The sequence below is a fragment of the Micrasema longulum genome, unplaced genomic scaffold (assembly GCF_059751315.1).
Source record: "Micrasema longulum isolate JH-2025_06_02 unplaced genomic scaffold, ASM5975131v1 h1tg002558l, whole genome shotgun sequence".
NCBI classification, from domain to species: domain Eukaryota; kingdom Metazoa; phylum Arthropoda; class Insecta; order Trichoptera; family Brachycentridae; genus Micrasema; species Micrasema longulum.
In genome coordinates this window covers 14927-32475 of record NW_028279697.1, presented here as the reverse complement: position 1 = coordinate 32475, position 17549 = coordinate 14927, and the positions used below count along the sequence as shown (strand labels likewise).

At 32.3% G+C, this 17549-nt stretch overlaps 1 protein-coding gene across 1 annotated transcript in view; it reads right to left on the bottom strand.

Moving 5' to 3' along the window:
* Positions 1 to 17292, bottom strand: part of LOC148271967 (cell adhesion molecule Dscam2-like) — a gene marked incomplete at both ends in the record, with an annotated part of 35445 nt that extends 18153 nt beyond the window's left edge. Inside the window, 7 exon segments of the mRNA XM_088240692.1 lie at positions 935 to 1079; positions 2540 to 2716; positions 7055 to 7174; positions 8899 to 9034; positions 11887 to 12361; positions 13730 to 13820; positions 17008 to 17292. Coding sequence (XP_088096818.1) covers positions 935 to 1079; positions 2540 to 2716; positions 7055 to 7174; positions 8899 to 9034; positions 11887 to 12361; positions 13730 to 13820; positions 17008 to 17292 — 1429 coding nt within the window.
* Between the last annotated feature and the right edge of the window lie 257 nt (positions 17293 to 17549).

The following is a 17549-nucleotide window of genomic DNA, read 5'->3' as shown; positions in this document are numbered from 1 at the left end:
TAGATGTTCAAATATAGGCAGAATGGTGAATGTTACACAGTGTGTAAAGTGGCCACTTAAATCAGCCATTGACAGGTCATAAGCCCTGTAGATGCCTAGACTTCTATATTACCTTCTCTAAAATGTTCTTCATCTCTGCTGTAATATGTTAACATTAAAATTTAATCTATTTGGTTTTTCTATTTAGTTTTTCTACTTGGTTTTTCGTATTTTTTATTTTCTCTATCTATCCTCGCCTCTGTTGTATACTCCATGATTTGGTCTGACACACGTTTTGTATATCCGAATTATGTTTCCAATATTTATGTGTTCATTGTACTATACGACATTTCTTAGGTATCCAGATGATTACTATCTCATCATCACTATGGCAGCATCATCTGCGTGGCATGTGATGTTAATGACCTTATCTCCCTTAGTGGATTCACTACTTTTTTTATTCTTAAAAGCGTTTTTTTTATATATTTTTATTCTACTTGTATAAGAAAAGGTTTTAGGCGTATATATTGTCGTTGTATATTTAGTTATAAAGGTGCTAAACTTGCTTTGTTTCTTTGTTGTTCTCAATATGTGTTATTTTCTAAATGCTAATATTATTTATGTCCCGAATTGAGTTGTTGTAACTCCTGAGAATATAATTCAACGTATTATACTTGTAAAATACTTTGTGTTATATGATTTATAAATAAAAAAAAATATTAAAAAACTTGATTAATCCGTAATCTACTGAATATTAAACAAATCATAAAGTATCTCGAAGTTTTGTTTGTTTCATTATCAGTTTAACTGTTTTTTTCCGATTTCACATTGAGTGTTTTATTTACCTTTATACAAAAATCCTAGAAAAGGTATAAAAACATTATTATAGGCTTAAGGACACGTAGATGTTTAAATATATTATCCTATTCAATTGAACCAAAAAAGTTAGTTTCACCTGTTAGAAATGAAGTCTATTGATTTCCCATTATGTGTCCAACTTATTCTGATGGGATGGTCTCCGAAAGCTTCACAAAGAACTGTGATCGGGTGGCCTATTCTGGTTGTGATGTTCTTCGATTGGAACTCGAAGGAAACTGGCCCTAAAACAAAGCAAATAAAATTAAAGTATCAAAAAGATATTTTAAAACACCTAAAATTGGTATTTGTGGACCATTAACCATAATGTATTTTTTTAGTTAAATTCTACTTTGAAACTTTCAGATACAAACTATTTTAAGTAAACGATAAAATGAAATGAAAACGAAGAATCTGAGGCCATAAGACCGTTATAATTTTTGGCATTCACCAGTAAAAGCACCATCTTCATGTATTAGAAAACCATTTCAAAGACCGAGGGTTTTCATGATAATTTTTTTTTGTCAACAAACGAGTTTCCTGTTAAAATGTCAATTCCATTAACCACGATTTTAACCGGATTTAACGCTACTATTTTCATTGCCTCTTTCATTGTTAATTTTGCGAATGGTATGGTTACTGACTGCATTATTGATGTAAGCAACGAATTTCTCGAACAAGTAGAAGAATTTGGGTATCTGGGAAGCATGTTTTCAAGATATGAAAGAGTAGAAAAGGATGTTGAAAGGAAAGTAAATGCGGGCAACAAAATAAACGTTATTTGATTTTGTTAACGTTTTGCCAATAAACAAACAGTGTCAGTATAAGATAGTGACAGATCATTTCCTCGATTGCAATTTTAAATCCAAAATAAACCACCAGATCATGACCCGACAAGTATCGGCACAGCAGCTGATGGTACCACGACAGAAAAACTACTATGGTGACAGAACAATGAGTAGTGTAGTACCAAAACTGTACAATTTAATACCAGCCAAAAATCGTGAAGAAAAAACCTAATTTCATTTAAAAAAATAGTCAAAAAATTATTAAACAGCAAGTGAAACTTAAGTGTATAAATATATTTTATTCTTCAATTATTATTAAACTATGTACTTACTTATAAATTTAAAAAAAAATGTTAAGTAACCCGCAGACAAGCTTCGGCTTTGCGGGAACAAAAATACAATTGTGTATATTACTTATTTGTTCAAATGAATAAAACTTTAAAAAAAATATATAAAAAAATCGAACCTATTACGAGTATCATATGATTTTGTATTCAAGAAATTAAGATTATCATTGAAATAAAATATTTCATTTCATTAGTCATAAATTGTTCATACGTCACACTCCTGCATTGAATTCACAATTCTTAATATTGTTTTGTAACGTGTTTCATATTTAAGGTATACTGCATTGCAGAGTCCTTTTGCCCTATTTTGAAAATAAATATTTGCGTTCTTATGATGTACTCAAATATTAAATTTTGAGGGCCATTTTCAACGAGTTGTAATTAACTCACTATTAGAAAATGGAATCAAGTTAGGGCAGAGTGGGATTCGAACCACAGACCTTTGGTCCGTGAGTCCGAGACACTAGCCACAGGGCCACAACCCGATTACAATACAATATTTAAGAACAACTAGTCCTTCCACATTAGCAAACTGGTATTAATCATAATTCAATTTGTGTTTCTACGCACTGTTTACAGAGATAAAGATGTCTTTATTGAGTGGTTGTCCGACGCCATTTTCCACTCTGCAAGAGTAGAATCCGCCGTCCGCTGACGTCACCAGCTCCAGAACGAGGGTCCCGTTGGGGAGACTTAGCAAGCCTCCTCCTCGTAAGTCCATTACTGGTCTCCAAGTTCCCGAATTTTCTATAAACATTAAATTTCATTGACGTATGTTAAATAATTTGGTATAGGCATTTATCAAACATCTTTATCACCATTTCATCATCCAAAACAAATGGTGCATAGGGTAATGCATTATCACAACAAAGTTTGTTACATAAAAGTAAGATAATTAATGAGGAAGTTCAGTGCTACGGGGATTTGGATGTATAAACATTTTCTTCTTTTCTTTTCCACATCCGTTCCTAAGTGTAGCATATGGCAGGGGCGAATCGTCTAAATAAGCGATCATGCACGGCTTACCATTATATTTGATTTTCCATAGTAATGTTTTATAGTAACCGTGTTTATGGAAAAGTAAATCAAAACAATTGTTATTTATTATAAATCACCATATAAATCATATGTATTAACTGCGCTCAGCCCGTTCTCAATGAACAATGAAACTAGCCGATTACCTCAGCTTATTCCTCCATACAAAAAAGTTCACTTTATTTTACGTCTTTAACCTAGCTGGACCGAAGGGGGGGATTCAAATCCCCATTGACCGATTTGGTCAATTTCACTTTATGTACATAAGCATTTGGCAAACTAACAAAAACACTTCTTCCAACGTTTTATTCTCCTGATGCCACGTACGAGTAGGCGCTGGGGTCGTTTGGTCCCCTCGTTCGGATCATGTATAATTTTTTAAAGAAACCCTAAATAAATGAATAATAATTTATAAATCTGTAAATAAATTATCAGTTAGGGCTCTACTTTGGAACAACTTAATTTGTCAGCATGCGTCGCACTCCGAGTATAAACACAAGTTGGTACATGATTACAACACCAGTTTTACTAGTATGGAAGGGCTAGCTGTTCCTAGATTTTGTAATAAATATGGCAAAAGGACACTGCAATACAGAAAATCGAAAAAATTTAACATGTTTCAAAACAATATTAAAAATACTGAGTTAGAAACAGAAGCGAGGCGTATGCTCAAATTGTGGTTGATTGAAAAACGTTTTTTGTATTAGTGATAGTTTTTAATTTTTAATTATGTAATGAAATATGGTATAATATGTAATGTTTTTTAAGGAAAATTATTTATAACTAGCGGACCTGACAGACGTCGTCCTGCCAGAACGCTGGCTTGCTTGCTATTATCTTGAAAAAAGACTTTTCATTGATAAAAAGGCACCTAGGTACGTACTTGATAATGGTAGAATTCTAAAACTAAACATTATTCATATTGAAATACTGAATTTAATTATGTACCTAGATACTCGTTTATGCTTGAGTTTCAAAATATAAAATTTTTCATTTTCAAATATGGAATTCTTTTTGCAAATGTCAAACTCAGCTCTTCTCACCAACAGGGGTGCACTTTAATCATGAATGCGATTTTCAAAAATTTATTGAATTTTAGTTAATGATATTTTAGTATTACCAAAAATCCAGTAAAAGGAAATAAATGGAAATAAATTATTAGGAATGTAAGGAAAGAATCTGATTGGGATCCATAAAAAGCTAATTTTGTTTGTAAACATTCAAGACCAAACTTTAAAAAAAAAAAAACATCCTTCCATTTTTTTGTTTGTGCATTTTCGTCGAATGCAACTCTAGAAGGTCGATGAAAATAAGATTTATGCTTCTTACTTTTTTTTTAAAGATTCTATTGAAAACTTTAATACCTACGAACACACGCAGCGAAAAGATCTACATTTCTCTGAAAACCGCACGTAAATCGGTTAAGCCGTTTAGGAGGAGTATAATCTAAACAATTTAAAAGGACATGCTGACGAGTTTTATGTATACAATTCAGGAGGACTTTAATTTTAAGACTATTTGTGTAAATATTTTTGAAAAAAAAAGAATAGGGTTTAATAACATGCCATCTTTTGATTAATGTAATACACCTTTACAGCATCGTCTCCAGAAGAATTTTTTTACAGCCTTTAATGAGTTATATACTAATTAAAACAAATTATAAATTTCGCTTCAAACTTCGGCTGATAATTTTGCTAAATTTCAGCAGGCACTATGTTACAGTAGATAATATTAATGTCATTATATGTGTTCATACATAGTTACTAATTCAGCTACTAGGAAATTATAATTTTATTCGACGAATGTAGTTTGGCCAATCCAATTATATAAATTTAAATTCCAGCCCGGGCTCGTAGCGGCGTATTTTCATTAATAATGTGAGGCATGGCCGGAAAATTTTATCAAATTACTCGCATTATGAGCAAGGCATGATAATTGTATGATTATGAAAAAATATACCACAGACAATTTATTCAGAGATGGAAAATTAACCGTTATTATTACTCATTACGTCAAATGAACAACATTGTTTAAGTAAAATCGGTGGCACATAATTTTTAAACAGCAATGTTTTGAGTTCGTCTAAACGTTCGTGGACAAGAGTTACTTGAAGAAATTAAACAAATAATGTAAAGCCTTGAAATACTTAAATCAAGAGTTAAAGTTTTACATGTAAAAAATTTAAAAGGACTTAAATTAAACAACATGGAGGTATTTTACATTGAAAAAACCATGAAAAATTAATATTCTCCTGGTAAATAATCAAATTTTTTTTTTTAATAAATTATTTTATACAAATATAAAAAAGAAAAATAAAAGAATTTGAGATAAATAAGTGACTTAGATACCAACATAATATTAAAATTCCTAAATTCATGGTCAAAATAGCTTTTCTTAAAAGATGTAAAAAATTATAATAATCTTCCTAATGAACTAAAAACTATTAAAAATAATATTTCAATAAATAAATTTAAAGTAAATCTGTATAATTTTTTTGAACACGTGTAAAAACTACATTAAATTTTAATTAGTATGAATATACTCGTATTATTGTTTTATGTTTTTTCTTTATATATCCTATGTTTTTATTTTTTTCTCATGTACTCGTATTTAAAATTATATAAACTCTTATAATAAACGATAAACAACTGCAACAGTGTAAGTCACTCTCCAAGCACAAGAGTTAGTTTCTTTTTTGGAGAGTTACAGTGACAACATTTATTAGATGTGTAAAAGTAGATATGTATAGAGTTTAAAAAAAACATACTTACAGAAATTTATTAATAAAAAAATAAAATATTTTCAAACAGCCCGCTTTTTGATTTAAAAATTAACCAATCCTGTAACGTTCAACATCTTAGCTTCACCCTTTCCTTTCCTTCATCCCTATAAACATAAAGCTGAATATTACTAACTTAATTTTGGCGCATGTTCGGACATGGTGGTGTTCGCATACCCTTTAACTCGGCATGTAATTTATGTATTTTTTTGTGAATACTTTGTATACTACGGTGATGGTAAAGGTAAGAGTGTATTTTAGTATTTGAATGTTGATGTAGTGAGTGTCCTTACGAAGAGACGGGTTCATCTCGAAACCAGTAGTCATTAAAATTTGGTAAATAATTAATTACAAATATTAACTGACATTAAAAAATGCGAGTAGAACTAATAAAAAAGTGACAGATATAAAATATGCTCGTTTTTATATTTATTTATTTTTTAAATTGAATGCCCCATTACGAAAGTGTTAAATAAAAAATCTTAAGTACGTAGTTAGGTAAGAATAAAATAAGGCTGCCATTTTAAAAAATAAAATAATTCCTAAATTGTATTGTGCTTAAAGGTTTAAAAATATATGAAAAGATGCCCTAATGTATGAAGAATGAAAAGAATTAAAATTATTTTTTAAAACAATGTTTTGTTTACTGTAAGATGAAGTGCGTATATACATATATATGTTATTTAATTTAGTGTAAATTCTTTAACATCATTTAATTATAGTGTAATATGTATAAGCTGACTTAAAAAAGAAAGGGTTAAAACTATCAGTAGGGTCTCAGTGAGTCACATCTTGCTGGAAGGTGTGATTCTATAAAACGCTGCAAACGCCCAGTTGCATTCCAACGGCAACACTACTAAAATTAGTCCAATCGCAAACATCTGGACAATGGAATCACACTCATGACGGTGTGATCACAGCAGATAATGAGAGGATGAAAGGCGAGTTTCAGGCGCCTCAAAACCAGAATCAACCAGTTAAGGGAAGGTAACCCCGACAGAAAAATCCTTGAGAAAAGGCAACGGGAAACCACTCTGGAATTTTTTCCCAGGAATCACTGAGGCGAGTACATCCTATAAGCAGTTGTCCTGGCTGCGGAATATAAGAGTAGCGCAGGACCAAGATACTTTCGCTGGACTGATCCCTAGCGTCTGGGGGACCTGACAAGGCAACGCATGAAGAAGAAATAAATAAATCATTAAAAAAACTCTTTGATTTTTTTTTACAAAATTTTGAAATAATTGTATGAATAATGAAATAAAATACGTTACCATCTTTTTTCATCCAATGAACCTGTGGTTGAGGATACCCGCTGGCGCTACATCCAACTAGCCCCTGTTTTCCAAGCAAAATTGATTTGTTTTGCGGTTCGTCCAGCCATTTTGGTGCAACTAGAACGAAATGATTTCGTTATATTTTTTTTTTTTCACATAAACGCCCGGAAGGCTTTTACAAGAATGATACAGAGGTAAAACATATAAAGTGAGAAATAAAATATACCATTTGGTACATTCAAATACATATTTCAAGTAAAAAAAATGACATATATGCATAAATATTGTAAAATGTTTAAACAAATAAATATACCTAGTAAGAGTTTTTTTTACATACACAGCAGTAAGCGGGTAGAAAAAAAATTAAATAAAAAAATTATTAAAAAATAAACAAAAGCAAAATGAATTTCACCTTGAACTACATAACAAACAATAGCAAAATATAAAATTATTTAATATAAATAAGAATGCGTATTACAGACTTTTGTACAGTATAAGTTTAATGCAAAGACTTGGTGTTATAGTAAACATTACATTATAAAACAAAAATATTGTAAGACACTTAAATAAAACATAAATAAAATGAATAAGAAAAAATAAAAGATTTAACTATTTATGTCTAAAAAACTTCACAGTAAATATTGGTATAGTTCATAGGGAAAAACAAGTGTGAAGAATTAGAAATAAAAAAGAGAAAAGTATGCTATTAAAAAAATAATTAAAGATATCCTAGGCATTGCAATAAATTCAGAGTAGTAGTAATTTTGGTTTTACTTTTAGAAAAAAAAAAAAAAAAACATTAAAATATTTTTTTACACTTTGAGCATGTAATTTTTTTACAATAACTAAATCCCACCAAGTCACTTTCTGTGGCTTGTTGGCGGAGATTTAAATTTATACTAACATATTAAATGTATAAAATCAATGAATTTACCGATAGACATAATTAACAGCCGGAAAATCAGTTTTATATGTACAAATAAATTGTTTTTTTTATTTTTAAATACAAGATTGCAAAAAATTACACTATACAATGGAAGAGAGGAAAGAAGAGGTGATATATAATAGTCCAGAAGGAGCGTAGAATCATATTCGAATACATCGCACTGTGTCCGAAAATCCCCCTACTTTGCCTTACTTTCCCCGCGCGCATTCGTGATGTCACCGCGTAATGTTGCCAGATGGAAAAATATAATCATAACACAAGTGTAAGGTAAAAAAAAAGCAATTCGTCAATTTCTCTAAAATTTTATTGTGCACGCGGAAACATTGATTGACCCAACAGAGTAGATAAGTAAACGGTCATTTAATAAGAGCAAATGAATTGAACAAATGAACTTATATTTAAAATATAAAACTAATTTTATTTAATATAAAACAGATATTTTTATACCATATTTGATGTTTTAAAGATAATGTCGGTCAAATGTCCACCACGGCGTTGTTTAATCCGAGGTCCAATTTTCATCAGTTCTCTTATTAGATGAGCAAAATAGGGTATAATTTTTTACTTCCCTGGCAACACTAACGAAATGTCCAATTTGTATTTTTTGACAATCTGACAGATGGCAAAATAATTCAATTTTTAAGTAATGCATTTGCTAATTACACATGAAATGTGGATCCCATCCTGTTAGTTTAAGATCCCAGCGGTATTTCTACACTTCAAAACGACACAACACAGCATAGTTGAATTCGAATCGAGAGTTGCGTACCGAGCGACGTCTACGAAGAAACTAATGGGTCAAAACGTAAAACTATTATTTTAAGAGTTGTTTAGTCGCCTTCTGTATGATGCGCGTATGCGGTTTCTAGACTATTCTTAATTCTATGAATAGTACCTTTTATGAAAAGCTCAGCAGATTGGTTGACCCTCGCGGCGTGGTTTGTCGCTACGCAAGTATATTTGCCACAATGTTGGAGTTTCACTTTCTTAATAACCAAAACGCTAAACAACTCGGAACTTCTTTCTTCAATCTGAAATCATCACAAAATAAACAAGTACATTACAAATTACAAAAAATATGATTTGTTAAAAATATTATTGATTCCGGATACAATAAAGATAGGCTGTTAAGAGAAAGTTCAATGGTAATAAAAAAATATTTGTTAAGACCTTAGAGTAATAACTCACTAGAAAAGCATTTCAAATCGGTTTGTGGTCCCGTGGCTAGTGTTCGGACCCCATTCTTCCCCAACTTGATTCCCATTTTCAAATAGTAAGTTATTTAAAAATTATTAAAAATGCCCCTCAAAATCAAATATTTGGGTATAAGAACGCAAATATTTATTTTAGAAAAAAAAAAAAAAACAATAATTTTGGTTTGGTTTTTAGTTTAACTACAAACGTGTACAGGACGGTTTAGATTTGCGCTTGCAATTCTCGACACGAATACCAACGGCTCGTTGAATTGCTGTAATATGTACATACTTCGTGGTTAAGTCGTATATATAATAATCATAGTCGTAATAATCGTAGTTTGAATCGGGTTGTGGTCTTGTGGATAGTGTTGCGGACTCACGGATCAGAGGTACGAGGTTCAAACCCTACTCTACCCCAACTTGATTCTCATTTTCTTATAGTGAGTCATTTATAACTCGTTGAAAATGCCCCCAAAATCTAAATATTTGGGTACGCAAATATTTCCTTTTTTTTTTAAAGAAAAAATAATATGTTTTTTCTCCGTATAGGCGACTCTAGCTAGTAGCGTGTTTTAACTCTAAGGTTAAGACTATCGAACTGAGCAAATAAAAAAAAAATGAATAGTATTATCAGCGGTATGATATTTTAAATGCGGCCTCCGTGGTGTAGTGGTCAAGACGTTTGACTCACACACGGTTTCTGGTGAGAACGCAAAAATTAAATGTGATTTTTCTTAAGTCTGGGTTTTCTGTGATGTAATTCACCACTGTGATTGGGCCTCCTGGCCTGTGTGGTGCAAAAAAAAAAGAGTTTTGTGATTCTAAAATTACTCCGCCTGTGACATTCGTTCTCTTCGGAGAGTTGTCCTGATTAGTGGGTTAACTTCCTGGCAACCGAAAATCTATCACAACACTCTACCATTGACTCGTCATTCAAATTAGTTTTTTTTTTTTCATACATTTTAGAGAAACTTTGGAATACAATATTTTTTTTAAATGCTCGAATTCGACGCCAGTCCGGTAACACTGAAATATTGAGTTTAAACAAACCTTAAAACAACATTTACCATGCCAGGAATTGAACCCAGGATCTCAAAAATGGTAGGCGAACGCGCAAGTAGGCGGACTTATTTCCCCTTGATTCCCATTTTTACATAAAAGCAGCCATCGAGTAGAAAACACTCTTCCAAAGTTCTGGTTGTATTTCAAACACAAAACTGTATTCTTGTCCGCATGGACACAAAAAAAATATTCTGCCCATTGGAGGTTGAAAGAAATATTTCAAATCTCTCAAAAAATATACTACGTTTAATGAAAAACTGTGTATTTGATTTTGAATTTGAAAATTGTGTATAAGATTTTGTGTTAGGTTTCTGATCCATGTAAAATTGGTAGTTTAGGGTTTTATCGATTTAATCAGAAAAGGGCTTACACGTATAAAACAAACGAATTTATTTTTATAAAGGCGTCCACATCAGTTGGTACCTAATTTAATTACTCACAGGCTAAGGGTTAATTTTAAAAAAAGGTTTTCAAGAAAAAGGTTCAAAGCGCTAGGTTAAAAAAACTATTGAGTGTTTTTTTATATTTAATTTACCCAGTTAAGTTGACCATACCACAAATACATGAAAATCTGTTTGAAGAAAGTGATAAAGAAAACATGTAAATTAACTTATAGACATTTTAATTTTTTTTATTATTGAATGTTATTTATTTGTAATGTAATTTATCTTTTTTTATTGTTTTTGTTGACAAAAACATTGTTGACACAAAATAACTGGTATAAAAAGTACTCGTATGGTAATAGAAAGTGTTTTCAGGCGTTACCCAGTAGGCAAGTGAAATAATTCAGTCAGATGAATCTCATCCACATCGATAAAGGTTTCAGCCCTGTGATTCGAAAAAGTCAACATATTAAAGAGTTGTGGAAATGTGGATGTTTAAAAATAGGCAGAATGGTGACCACTAAAACCAGCCAATGACAGATCATTATATTTCCTTCTCAAAAATGTTTTAACTCTCTGTTGCAAATTTAAATCTTAATATCTCCCTGGAGAGTTAATCTAGCCTGTCTACAAACATTTGGTAAACTTAAAACATTATTTTAATTTATTGCAACAGACAGGTAAAGTTTTTTGAGAAGGGAATATGGGAGTCTAGGCATTTACAGGGCTTATTTTTTACATTTACATTTTTTTTTGCACCACAACAGGCCAGGAGGCCTAATTACAGTGGTGAATTACATCACTGAGCACGCAGGCTTGAGAAAAATCCCATTTTAATTTTTGTGTTTACACCGGGAATCGAACCCGGAACCTTCCGTGCGTGAGTCAAGCGTCTTGACCACTACATCACGGAGGCGGCCATTTATGACCTGTTATTCACCATTCTGCCCATGTTTGAACATCCACATTTCCTTAACTCTTCCATCTGTTGACTTCTGTGAAGTAAAAGAGCTGAAACCTTTATCATGTGGGTGAGATTCATCCGGCTGAACTAATCCACCTACTAGGCCACGCCTGAAAAAAAATTTCCAATATTGTTGAATAAAATATTAATGATCAACATTTCGATTGACTGCAACAGAGAGCTGACATTCAGCCCAGTTTACCAACATTTGGACATTCTCAAAATCTTGTTGATAATACTAATACTCGATAAGATTAGAAATAGAACAAAATAGAAACCTTTAAATTAGCTAAAATCGGCAGTCCATCCTTTAACCAGGTGAAGAAGATGGGCGTGTCACCTCCCCTAACGCTGCACGTAGCTTGTGCTATCTGTCCTTCCTGAAGATCCTGGCCGAAGCTGATGCTGTCCAGAACAGGTGGCTCCATCACAACCAGTTCGAAAGCTCTTCTGGCCATTTCCCCCGAAGGATTCGACACGGAGCACGTATACAAACCATCGGCGTCATCAGAACTTACGTCTTCAATCACCAAAATCCCATTTTGGTTTGAAGAGTAACTCCTTTTTGATCTTCTGAGAGATTTAGCTTGTAAGTGGCTTTTCTTGGATTTATTTGTTTTTTCTTTCAACTGTCTTTTGTTCGTATTTTGGCGAAATACTTGTTCGTTTGTCTTGGTTGAGCGTTTGTATCTTGATGAGGGTATTATGTAGTCTGTCCCAATTATTTTTCCGTTATGTTCCCATTGAATTTTACTGTAAATAATTGGATACAGACGTAAATAATAATTTTAATTAATAAACAGTTAACATATGAGAGCGCTATTTGCAAACCTGGCAAAATGCATCTTTCTATATTTTGAGCAAATCACAAAAAACTGATACAATATTTAACTTCAACTTTTTTTTTAACATCAATTTTTTATTATAATCAGTAAATATTTTAAACCCAAGCAGTGATGACATAAACATGATTTTGTCAAGAAATAGAAGTGAAATAATACATTAAATTTTATACATTTTAACTTTACAATACTCGAGTAGAGGTTGCCATGTTTGCAACAAGCCCGATGATTTAAAAGTCAAGTTTTTACAAAAAAAGACATATTTTTAACTGACAATGTTATAATTATTGTAAAAAATTGTATTCTGAATGAGTTTCAATTGATATCTCACTTTTTTTAGATTTTGGATGTTGCCGGGATTGCAAGTAGTACTCTCAAATATTACTCCGTTTCACCGTAGGGGTAGGCAGAGAAGATGGAACGCCATATCACTCTATCTTTGCATACATACCTCGCTTCCTCTACATTCATAAATCTTATCATGCACGCACGCCGATTATTCCTACTTTTTACATATCCATATTCAAGTATTTGATGGACTTGATCGTGCCATGTCTTTCTCGGTCTTCCTCGTTTTCTGCATCCATCAACATTTGCATCGTAGATCCTTTTAGCCGTTCTTTCGCTGTCCATTTGCTCTACATGTCCAAACCAACGCAGCACCCCTTTCTCGGTTCTGTCGATAATGCATGTCTCAGCCTTACACACTTTACGGATCTCGACATTTGTGCACCTATCTTACATCGTTTTACCACACATTTGCCTGAGGGATCGCAATTCGACAGCATTCAACCTACTTTTATCATCATTTTGCCAATTCCATACTTCACTCCCATACATTAGAGTTGGCACTAGAACTCCGTTGTGAACTGCTAGTTTAGCCTCCTGCGATGAAAATTTGTTTGCCAAAGTAGATTTTAGTGCACCGTTCACCCTGTTTTCGGCACTCACCCTCCTTTCAATATCTTTCTCGGCCTTTCCGTCCCTAGTAAATAACTTCCCAGGTACACAAATTCTTCTACCTGACTCAGAATTTCTCCGTTCACACTGATCTTACAATTAGTTTTATTTTCATTCCTTTCAAAAACCATTACTTTCGATTTATCAACATTCATAAGCAAATCATTTTTCTTGCATACATCGTAGACTTTTGTTACCAAGAATTGCAGGTCTTCTTTGCTGCTAGCAAGAAGCACGGCATCATCGGCATACAGAAAAAGACTGTCTCCTTTTCGATTATTATTATTTCAAATATTCAATATTTAAATCATGTAATTACCTCATTGGAAATCCGTAGTATGGGCAATAGACAGATACTCTAGTTCCAACTAAAGCTTTGACAGGACCAATTGGTCGAATGTACGGGGGCCCTGAAAAATAATAAAATCTATTGAACAAAACAAATAGGATTTTTTATTTATTTTTAGAATCGAATTTTAAAAAAAATCTTAAAAAAACAATGAGTTATTTATTTATTTTATTTATACATCAACGGTTCAAAGAACCTTTTACAAAAAAATAATAATTTACATAAATAATCACAGCAGTGCACAATAATCATGTAGTACATGGTATGAAATAACAGAAAAATTAAAACTAAAAAAATTAGTGAACTTATAATAGAAAAAAATAAATAAAAAAGAAATATAACATCTCTAAATAAAAGATAAAAATAACCATGAAAAAAACATATTTTATTTTTATTTTATTTCATTGAAAACCTAACAGACATTTGTATATTTATAAGAATCAATTATACCATAAATACATATCATAAAGTCCAATTCGAGGCTTCTATATAATATTGTTATTGTAAATGTTGTCACATAAAAATTATACATAACATAAAATAACTAATCATACAAAACTTATAATATTACTAGAAATGTAAATGTAATACATATTATTCAAAATATATCTACTTTTCAATATTGGTCACACAGTTGCACATTAAAATATATAATACAAATATAGTTTACCATACAGTGTGTATTTATAATGTGCCTACGTACAGAACTGCACATAACCTGCATAATGTAGGCTGCGGATTCAAGGCGCAACATCTTAACTTGTTATTAATATCGATACAAATTAATTTTTCTGATTACACATATTGCAGGTTCTATTTACAAATGAATTTCGAAAAGATTTAGTGGAACATTTAGAAATTTTAAAAAGAGATTGGTTTCTGGTCTGCGTAACTGGGACTCTAAAATTAATAAGTGATAAAATCTTAGGGCAATCTATCATGTGATTATGTTCTAAATATAAATATAACACAGTAAAATTGAGAATAACTAGATAGTAATTATTTTAAGAAATAATACAACATTGGAATTTTGTTTAAAAATGGGTTTTTTTGAGCATTAAAATAAAAAAATAAAAAATAAAACTTAAATTAACTAAATGGTACCTTTATTTAGTGAAATCATTATCATCAGTTGGTTGGTCATATCAAGAAGTTGCCAATTGGCAATAAATACACCAATGTACAATTTAAATTATGTCTAACATGTTAAATAAAGAAATAAAAAATCACGTATTTCAGGGAACAAAGTTAAATTTTATAATATATTTGAAAATAAATAAATTATTTTTCTAATAAATAACGAGTGAAAATTCGTTTTTATTCATGAACAGAATTTGTGTTGAACATATCGAATATTTGCTCTAATTCATTTCCATACCTGTGTATCCTAGGTATAGGTGAGTGCATTTCGAAGATGGTTTGTGAATTGTTGCAAAAAAATAATTCCTTACTTCTAGTGCACCTACCAGGTAATCGAATTTGAATTAGTTCAAGCAGAGCAGGGCTGTCAATTATCGAGTTCATCATTTTAAATAAGAATAACAAATCAGCGATAACTCTACGATCAGGTAATTCTAGTAATCTCATTTCATTTCTAAGGAAGTCATAATTTAAGGATTCTACAGGTATTTTTAATTTATAATTTATAAAACGCAAGAATTTATTTCGTATCCTTTCAATAATAATAAAATTTCAAATATATTAAAACTATTTTAATAAAATGACCGATAAATATACACGGAACCTCTGTTGGGAGATAGGTACATTCCACACAGTACCGTGTAATATGTAAAAATTTACTAAAAAAGTCAACGCTGGATAGGTTTCTTGTTATGGACATCAATTCGGTACATAAAAAAAGAAAAAAATACATTAAAGGAAAATATTCGTCTGTAAGTACAACGATGTTGTCTTTAATTTAAGAATTTAGAAGTTACCAATTGTTCTAGGTCTCGTACTTTCATTTCGCGACGTAAAAGCACTACTTTGTCCTTATGGTTTTAAAGTAAACAATTCTTTTTAAATATACGTATTGATAATTTATTGCGGAGAGACTTCTTAACTCTTAAAAAAAACTGTGGTAAATAATCCCCTTTCGCGCGATGATGCAACATCGTGTTACCACAAGCAAAAGATGAAATATTCTTAAACTCAATATTTGAATAAAAATAACATGGAGACATACATAATTTACGCGTGCGTCCCCCATCACTGTCAATAACCGACCGAGTTTGTTTCACACAACACCAGCTACGGCGGCTATAGAACAGCGTTTCTGACTCCCTTGTTATGTGTTCTATCTTCCTGCTCTCTCTAATACAGATGTATTACTGTATTTGCGGACATTTCGGGTAGCAAGGTTAAATATTTTTGTATTAAAATCCAGCGTAGTTAAAAAAAAACTTCCTCGGTGTGAAAATGTCCGTTTGAAGATAACAAAAAATACAACTACATCAATTTAAAAATGAGAGAGATATATCAAGTCTTGTATCGTATGTCGACTAGTGTGACATCACAGCCACACGAGAGTTAAAAAAACAAAGAAAATTATATTATAAACCCTATTTCATTTCCACCTAGTTTAAGAAAAATAAATGGTTTTGTCAATACACTTGTGTTTATTACTATGTGTATATATTTTTAACTGGGCGTATACGAGAGTCATCCATAAAATAAGGTACAAAGACTCCTGAGGCCGCAGAAAATTTTTTGTTCCAAAGTTGGCGCACCTGACGTGTAGGAAGAATCCTAAAGATAAGTTTATTTGGTCACGCGTGTTTTTCGCTCATTTTGTTTAGTCTCAGTATTTTTTTCCTATAGAAAGCGCGAAAATATCAGACAGTCTAGTTGGTCTGGATGAGACAAGGTAAGCAAGGAGATGAATTAGTTCTGATCGAAGACATCGTTTGGATGGGGTATTGTTACTCACCTCCTCTATTTACTCAACTTGGCGCCTTTAGTCTATCACTTTTTTACTTAACTTAAAGAGTTTTTAGGTGAAAATCGTTTTCCCAATGATCAGGAGGTTGAATAAGCTGTGAAGAAGCTCCTGAAACAGCTGGTGGTGAATTTTTATGACACTGGCATATAAAAACAGGTGCCCCGACTACAAAAATGTCTCGACGGCGATTACGTTGAAAAATAGTTTAATATATTTGTGAATTATCCTGTGAATTTGTATGAAATAAAAGCATTTTTGATCCTAAATAATTGTTGATGACCCTCGAACATAAATAAATTTTCTTTACCATATACATCAACTCTCGCTTCATGGGTGACGGACTCGTTATTGGGCGCTATGGCCGTGCAGGAGTACAGCCCCGCGTCCTCCGGAGTCACTCTGCTGATGTTGTAGGTGGAGGAGTGGGGAGGGGCGGGCGGAGCCACCAGGGGGGCGCCGTCCCGCGCCCACAGCAGGCGGGAGGCTCCACGCGCCCCGCAGCGCAGGGCTACGCTGGCGCCCACCGCCACGGCCTGAGGGCGGAACCTCTCCACCAGGGACACAGACTGTCGCTTGGCTCTCCGCTTCTGTCCTGAGAAGGAAACCAATCACATTGTTACTTTGTGCTCTAGTTAGGAGCCTCTCCACCGGGGAGATAGATTGCCGCTCAGCTCTGTGATTTTACCTGAGAATTGAATAGCCTTTAACACAAATCTACCTCTTTTCCATGTACCTACAGTTTGCACCAACTATGCACAGAACTCCCCTCTGATTAGCTTGGCGCATAATTATAATGTATTTTTCAATAATATAGATATATTTAACTGCAGTTAACTCACTTTTAAATCA